Here is a 9041-nt window from a genome sequence, read left to right on the forward strand (position 1 = left end):
CTCTGTTATTTAAGATCTTATCTAATTTTATTTAAATGAAGGCGACGTCCCACGCTTTGGGCCTGGATGATTTTGGGTTTATTTGTGCGTTTGTGTCTGTGTGAGTGTGTGTGTGTGTGTGTGTCTGTGTGTGTCTCTCTCTCGATGTGTGTCTCTATTGGGCTTTATTTATGTTTTTGTATGTGTGTGGGTGTGTCTCTCTCTCTATGTATGCCTCTATTGGGTTGCATTTATGTTTTTGTGTGTGTGAGTTTGTCTGTGTGTGTATTTAAGTTTGTGTTTATTATTTCTGTGTGGGGGACTTTTGAAGTGCTAACATTTCCAATCCAAAAGTTATAGTTATTTGGGCCACTTTTAAATCCTCATAGAACTAGATTCCCAAAGAAGTGTGACATTTTGGTCCAGTGTTAAAGTCCTCCACTGAGGTGATGCATTGTGTTTCTAATCTTGTTTAGTTACAAATGGCAGTGAAAGGGTAACCACAGAACAGGTTGAACTCAAATAAGGCAGGCATGAAGTGAAGTAGGCCTACGCTTTGTTTTAAATTGTACTTTCACCCTCGATACGTTATTGTCCACTGTTATTGGTAATTAACATTTAAAGGTGAAAAAGTTGCACACATTATGTATGCCAAAGGTTATGATGGTATCCCATCGCAGGCCTTTGTCCACACAATCTCTAACAACACTGACATTTACCTCTACATCTCTCTTTCTCTCTTTCTCTGTCTTTCTTTCTTTGTCTCTCTCTTTTTCAAACTCTTAATTTACATTTATTGCCAAAGTGGGCAAAAAGTTTAATAAGATCTGAAAAAAGTAGATAATAATCGTAAAAACTAAAATGAGATACGATAAACGAATACATACAAATGTGAATTAAGATACAATGGGTAAAAATAGAAGCCTTTGCTCATTTTGAAAACTACCGTGCAGAGGATAGTCATTAGGCTGTTGTTTATCCTCAATGGAGGCCGTTCCCAATGCTCCCTATTCAGAGTGGCCATCTTGGCTCCATCCTTGTTCTAAACACTCGCCTCACCCAGCAGCGGTTCTAAGAACCAAGATTTCCACTATGGGATTAAGCAAGGCCCCTTAAACCCCCTCTCATCTCTCCCTCTGCTCCCTCTCCTCCTTGTCCTCCTCCTCCTCCTGCTCCTCCCCCTTCTCCTCCTCCTTGCCCCCCCTCTTCCTTCCCCTTCTCCTTCCCCTCCTCCTCCTCCTCCTCCTCCTCCTCCTCCTCCTCCTCCTCCTCCTCCTCCTCCTCCTCCTCCTTCCCCTCCTCTTCCTCCTCCTCCTCGTCCAGGCACGGGAGTACGAGGAGGAGATCTACTCGCTGAAGGAGCGTCTGAAGATGTCCCACCGTAAGCTGGAGGAGTACGAGCAGCGGCTGGTGAGCCAGGAGCAGACCACGAGCAAGATCCTGCAGCAGTACCAGAGCCGGCTGGACGACAGCGAGCGGCGCCTCAAGCAGCAGCAGGTGGAGAAGGACAGCCAGCTGAAGGGCATCATCAACAGGTATCACACACACACACACGCGAGCGGAAACACACACGTGCACACATGCGTGCACACACATGCACACACACTTGCATATACACATAAACACATAATTACACTCTGACATTGGAATTGACCAAGAAAGAAGAAACCAAAGGTCTCAAAGTCTCCTTGTCTCGCTATCTGTCTGTCTCTCTCTCTCTCTCTCTCGCTCTCTCTCTCTCTCTCTCTCTCTCTCGCTCTCGCTCTCGCTTTCTCTCTCTCTCTCTCTCTCTCTCTCTCTATCTCTCCCCCTCGCTCTCCCCCTGTCTCTGCCGTTTCTATGTTATTTGATGTTTATAACAAGAGAAAACGTACACATGGATGTTTGTGGGGATCTTTGATTAAAGGGGGACCTTCACGCTCGGTTACGTTCTAATACAAGAGAGTTCTACTGCCTAAGGTTTGTTGTGGAAAACACCGTGATCTGCAATGGCAACTCCACTTCAGGGTAAATCATTGAAATCAGTGGCCCTGTTCGGAAACATGAAATCTCCAGGCCAATGGCATCAACGGTCCAACCTTTCCTCTTTTCATTCCACGGAAAAAGATTCTTGTCTCGGGCACATGAACAGTGCATACTCTTCAGTATGTTACGCAACACATCAGTTAGTTATTTCTTCTGCCGTATGAAGCAGAACTCTCTTATGCAAGAAATGATCCGAGCTTGGGGGTTCCACTTCAACACAGGAGTCCGAGAACTCAATGGAAAATACTGCTTCTTGTGCTCCACTGTTGTTGTACAAAAGAAGATGTCCTCTTGTTGTGTTATCCGCTTTCTCAAATGTTTTGTTATTGCAGTGTTTTCCAACCTTGGGCCGGCTGCTATGCATATGGGGGTCTCACAGGGAGATTGCTGACTGATACGATATTCACATTGACACTTTTAATGAAAAAACATAATTTAAAAATCTTTGGAAGGTCTCATAAGGTTCCTGTTGTATATAGATGCGGAGTAACTAATTTAATCATAGCCGCGAGCAAACTACCAGTAATCACTTGCAATATGCATACTTTTATTGGCCCACTTTGATATTATGAGCGTGTGACCCCCAAGAAGTTTGCGGTCGCTTCAGTAGGGGTCAAACGGCCACAAAAGGTTGGGATGGGCTGCGTTGCGCTCATAAGATGTCTCCGTTGTCTGCTGTTATTGTCAATCGTCGTATCTTATGTTATTAGATGAAAACTTCTGTAGAACAGAACAGAAAGAATTCAAGAGTCGGAAATGAATTTGATCCAGAGGTGTGTGATATTAGTGGAATGTCTAATGTGAATTAAAGGTGACATATCATATCACCAGGTGTGAGTGTGATTAGCCGTTACAGGCCGTTTTGAAAATCAGCCTCTTCTGGCATCACAAGTGGGCGTGTCCACCTAGATGTATGACGGATAGATGAGCAACGTTTGCTACAGTCCACTGGGTAGGCTGGTAGACTGATCTATCCAGCACACATCTAGGTGGACACGCCCACTTGTGATTTTACTTGACTTGACTTGGCCGATGTAAAAAAATGGCTTGTAACGGCTAATCACACTCACACCTGGTGGTATACTATGTCACCTTTAAGTATATTCAAATACGTTCACCATGTATCTAACTTAAGCGATTGAAGACCAGTGTTGAGTTAAATATGCGTTAAGTACTTTTAAATACGACCCGTTTGTGTCTGTGCGAGGGTCAGCTAGGCTAGTGGTTTGATGAAATGTGAACCTATCTATGTCCTAGACAGTTCAGTTTTGGGGGAAGACTGTCAGGACAGCTGTAAAGGGAATGTAGCCAGAAGTAAGTAAAAAAAAAAAGATTTTAATTTTAAAATCATTGAAAGCAAAAATGTCCCCCTGTGGTAAAACAGCATCTGGCTTCATGCTGGTATGTGTTTGCTTCCTCTTTGCCCTCTCTATATTTAGACTCATGGCGGTGGAAGACGAGCTGAGAGTGGGAGTGGTTCCTGATATCAAGTCTCGAATCCTCACCGACCAGGTTTGTTTTGCTGCGTGTGTGAGAGTTGACCGTGTCAGCCAAAATATTGTGGGCCTCTTCTCTTTAGGGCTCAGAGTTTGGTGGTCACTCCCTCAAAACAAAGGCGGTTTTGTAGTGTGCACATTTTCTGATATCCTTCGAAAACGACATCTCAGGAAAAAATTATAAATTAGGAAAAATCGAATCCGTTGGTAACGATGACAACAGTATACGGATGAGTGGGTTGCGTCTATCTTACCAACGCACACACATACACACACACTCGTCGACTTTACTAATGACTGTCGCCTACATATGCTTTTACTTTGAAACGGCCAGATGTTGGTCGTTTACAAAGTAAAAGCGTGTGAAGTTCATGAAGTTTTGTTTCCTGAGAGAGGGAGATATATATATATATATATATATACATATATATATATATATACATATATATATATATATATATATATATATATACATATATATATATATATATATATATATATATATATATATATATATATATATATATATATATATATATATATACATATATATATATATATATATATATATATATATATATATATATATATATATATATATATATATATACACACACAACATACAGAGTAGGGATGATAAAGTTATGTTTCTAAAATTACACAAAACTGACGGGGGAGAAGAACAGCTGAGTCATCCAACCGGCGCGATGCAGTAAACCTCCAGAATCTTTAGGATACCCTGGTTCTGCTGAGACTGGGCTGGTGGGCGAAGGATATGACGCATGGGTCTTATGACACTAGACGCTCTCTTTCTCAGTCTCTGTATCGTGGAGGAGTCGTGTGAAGCCACTGGCAATTGCCTCCAGAGTTCACTGCCCTTGATTATTCTTTTATTCCCGCATTCAGATTGTTGGTTTATTATCATTTAGTTATTTCTGCAGAACAGCTGTTGCCAGAAGGCAAATCCTCCACTTCAATACTCACTAAATACTAAATACTCACTTGATAGAAGGAGTTGGAAGCAACCTACCTGACTGTCTTTCTATGTTTATGAAGGTTCAATGTTTTATATCTTTTGTGTGTTGTGTGTGTCATGTGGGACAAGTATGTATCTTACTACTTTAGTCGAGAAGTGTCCAGGTTTTGACATCTATTTGTGTTCTGTCTGAGTCTATTGATATTTTATAATCTGACCACTTCAGTCTTTTCTATTGCCAACAGGAATTAACCTAGTTCTTTGGTTCATGGTCTTTCCGAGAAATGGTTTATTAAGGAGTACTTTAATGAAAGTTATAATGACTTTATTTTATTACTTGCGTGTATCTCAGTTTATTTCAAACTAACTAAACAGATCAATAATCATGATGTATAGAATAAACAACAGTTCTATTTTATGTTTGCTCTAAAAAATACAAATACACAGGATTATTATAATCATTGCATTTTCTTTTTTCTCCTCAGCTTGTCAACCAGAACTATGGATCATGACTCACGGAGGTCTGAGACTCTTCTCTCAGCCTTCTCCTCCTCCTGACTATATACTCAATATTATCATCATCTATTCATCATTTGTCAATTTTCCACCACACCTGCTCAGAGTTCAACCTGCTTAACATAATCCATCAAAGAACTGGAGTGGTTGCCGGGAAACAACAACAAAGCAGGAAATGACAAAGGGGACGACGCCTAACATATTGTAGAAACTTTTGCACAATTATACAAAGAACTCGACAATCAGTTAAGTGAGAGCGCCGAGGTGTGCGAACGCGTCCGTCTGCACCGGTCCACCTGACGATGAGCCAGCGCTTAACGGACCGCCACGGCCTGATAACCGATAGCCGAACGATACGAACGATCTGTGAATTATCGGGGACCATGTGTCTTAAAGGGACAGTGTTTTTTTTTTTTTTTACTTTTCGGCAGAACTCTTAGTCTTAGGAGGAAGATAAGGACATGTTTTCCTCCGCACTCCTGCCCAACTGCTGCGTGGTCGCCGTGACAACAGGTACGCCGCTAAAGAACCGCCTGTGTACTTCTGCCGTCGTCCCACTGAAGAGCTCTGCTAGAATGTGGATGAAAAACAAACTGAGAGAATATCTTATTCTTTATAAATATGTTTGATGAGGGGAAACGATGCGTTTTACTTTAGCCTTTCGAGTCACTCAACGATCATTGTAATATGCAGATGATTGATTTGAAACGATGACATGTTTACTAATGAGTACCATTATTTCTGTTGATTACAGTGTTCAGATTCTAATGAGGTTTTTTGGACAAACTCTATTTAGGTACTTAATTGCTGCTTCAATTATGGCCGAACTAAACTCTATAGTCTACATGCATATACAGAAGTTTCTTGAAACTAGTGGATGTATATGTCACCGCACCGGATGTATATAACACCTGTACTTCTGAACGTACAGGTGTATGAAATTGTTTGATTCAAATATTTGTAAAAAGAAAACTACAACATTGTGTTTCCAACTCTTGGAAACTGAACTCTCTGGCACTATTAATTTTTTTTCGGTTTACGCAATTTATTAGATAGAAAGATCTTCATTAAACCACTTGACTTGTGATGCACAGGTGTACTTACAGTTATACATTTTAAATAACAGCAGTGTTTACAGATAGTTTATCAAGACAAGAAAAAGACTTGAATACATACAACATACATACAGCAAACATATACATAATGAAATGTATACATGTATTATATATATAGTTAGCTTGTAAAATAATAATATTATTATAATGAAATAATTATTTAAATAATGGACTTTTATTTTGGAAGCTGAAGATCCTCAGGAAGTGTCAGAATCTGAGGGTGCACCTTTGGTCCTTTGTCTAAGGGGTGACGAGTCGAGCCCTGATTCAGCATCTCGTGTGTTTACACTTGAACTGAGAACTAATAGCTACGGGCCAAACCTAGCAAAGCACTAAAAGCTATGACTAAAATCAATAAAATCATAAAGTTACAACCACAAGGCCGAGTTTATATCCTGACATTTTCAAGTAGGCGTCTCCTTGACATTTGTGTAATAGATATTTTGTATTTATCCTTTTTTCTTTTTTTTGTTGTTTTAGCTTTGATTTATATTTGCTTTTGATGAATCATCTTTTTGCCGCATTGTATAAAAGCTAATTATTATTATTATTATTATAATTATTATCATTATCATTATTATCATCATACAGAACAGTATTTTAGCCAGTAGTTAGTTACTTTAATGTTCTCTTCTAAATATAGATGTGCAACACTTCTGCATGTGCTTCATAGATGTACGGAAGAGCATAAACTGAACTGTATCGCGCATCACTCCTCCTTCCAGCAAACGAGAGGGCTGGGCGCAACAGACTGATTCAGTATTTGCATATTATATAAAGATTTAACATTGATTTGTTTTGTTTTGAATCTAACCTGGTGACTCCTCGGTTTTTTGGGAGAGACCGGACATTCTGCCTTTTAAAATATATGAATTTAATGTGATATTAACAGAGACGTAAAGATTGTGTGGAAGAGAGAGAAAACAATAGCACAACGATGGATTACATAGGGTAGAATCTGCAAGACGTGCGTTAAGGAGCTGACTGCCTTATAGTTTGGTGCCACATGGCCATGATCGCCAATATACAAAAGAAAAAGCGACTTTGTATATTTTATGTCTTTTTTATAGTAAGGTGCGAAATACATAAGCAGTGTGTGTTACCTGGCTTTGTACGTAGGCTTGAATAATTTATATTTCAGATTGCATTATTGATATTACTTATCCTGACCATTGCCTTTACAAAGCCAAATATAAGTTATACAGATTATATTCATGGTACTGGGAAAACAAAGCCTTCAAATAACAAAATGGCCTACACATTTAACAATACAGATGTATTTTAGGTACACTGTAAAGACCAGGGTATTTTGGCACACTAAATTCATGGTAACTTTATTGCTTTCAAAGCTTCTCCTTGCTGTCATCCTTGAAACAATAATGGAGCAAACCTGTGAATGTAATTATGGGATGGCAGCCGTACGTGAACCACATTTACATATACAGTTAAACATTTATCCAAGGCGGGGGTTCAAATAGTACATTGCTTTCCAGGCCCTTCTATACCTTTGGATTGCCACAACAGTTTATGGTTATTTATGGAGTGTATTGCAATAAAGCATATTACAATTGTTTGAAAAACAATACTTTAATGCCCTGAGCAAGGAAAAGATGGCGTATGGGATGAGTCTATCAAGGTTCAACTGTCCTGTGTGGATATGTTGAATCTGCAGTAGTGCCGCATAAAACCTCTTAAATTGTGCCCTTGTCGACTTTTTTTCTCTTGGGTTATTTTTAGAATATTCCTGACTTTGATATACACTCTGCCAATCCCTGCGGAACGACTGGATTCTAATTGGCCAAAAAGAATCCACTATTTTTCTTTTAATTGAATGGACGACAGGAAGATGGTGAGCTCATGTCAGAACTTAGCGGTAAGCAGAACACAAAGGTGGATATACCTTGTGAGCTTGCTGACTCATTGCTCCCTGTGGTACTTAAAAACCTCCATTTTCAGTAGTTTGTTTTTTTATGGTTTTCCTCCTATTTTAGCTAGATTTGTGAAGTGTGAACTGTAGGCCTACATCTCAATGGAATGTCATGTTTGCTGAGGTAAATTAGTTGTTTTTTAAGAAATACTGCTGGCAAAACATTTAGTTTGACCTAAAATACCAAATTAAATAAATGGAGACACAAAATAATTTTAATGCATTGTGATAGCTTCTCCTGAGTGTAGGTGATTTAGCACTAGACAGTTTTGTCATTTGAAGATGAACGACTTTTCGATTCAAAACTGTGATAATCATTTTAAAAGCACTATGGGATACTAACTATTAAAGTTTGTTATTTGAAAGCATTCTTAACCTTCAGAATTGAATGAATATATGAAGTGTGTGTGTGTATATATATATGTATACATAAATATATACATATACATACTGGAATCATTGTTTTTGTGAAACAAACTCCATCGCACTCGGGAGTGAGACAAAATGGTGACCTGGCAGCTAATAGCTACAACTGGCTATGGTGTCACAAGCTAGCTAACATGGCGTGGTTTGGAACTTAAGTTAAGGCCTACTGGATGTTAAACCTTAAAAGGACTTGATGTTTTCTTTTTGAAAATAAGCCATGCTTCCCCCCCCCCCCCCCCCTCCTTTGAATTAAGCCATATTCTCGATTCCCCCCCCCCTCCCCTTCCCTCCAAAACTGATGTGTTGTGTGGTGAATGTTATGTAGTCGTTGGTAGCTTATTTCACAATGATAACTATCGTAGGTTTATTCATGCTTCATATTATTACTAGTGTAAGTATATATGATTGATATGGTTTGTTATGTTTTTAGTAAAGAGAATGTATTCATTTTCTCCTGTGACATTAATTTACCCGGTGATTTCAGTAAATTAATAAATCCATAAAGTATTTCAAAGTTATGTTCATGAGTGTTTTCCTTTCTTTCTTTCTTTTATTGACTGATCACACATTCATATGGCATA

General features: G+C 39.0%; 1 protein-coding gene across 1 annotated transcript in view; it reads left to right on the forward strand.

The window, feature by feature from the left end:
- Positions 1-6899, forward strand: part of LOC115536333 (ras/Rap GTPase-activating protein SynGAP) — a 28006-nt gene extending 21107 nt beyond the window's left edge. The window contains exons 17-19 of the mRNA XM_030348158.1: positions 1303-1514; positions 3444-3516; positions 4962-6899. Of these exons, the coding sequence (XP_030204018.1) occupies positions 1303-1514; positions 3444-3516; positions 4962-4988 (312 nt within the window). The 3' untranslated portion in view covers positions 4989-6899. The remainder of the gene's footprint in view (positions 1-1302; positions 1515-3443; positions 3517-4961) is intronic.
- The last annotated feature ends 2142 nt before the right edge of the window (positions 6900-9041 follow it).

Source organism: Gadus morhua, chromosome 22 (assembly GCF_902167405.1).
Source record: "Gadus morhua chromosome 22, gadMor3.0, whole genome shotgun sequence".
Taxonomy (NCBI): domain Eukaryota; kingdom Metazoa; phylum Chordata; class Actinopteri; order Gadiformes; family Gadidae; genus Gadus; species Gadus morhua.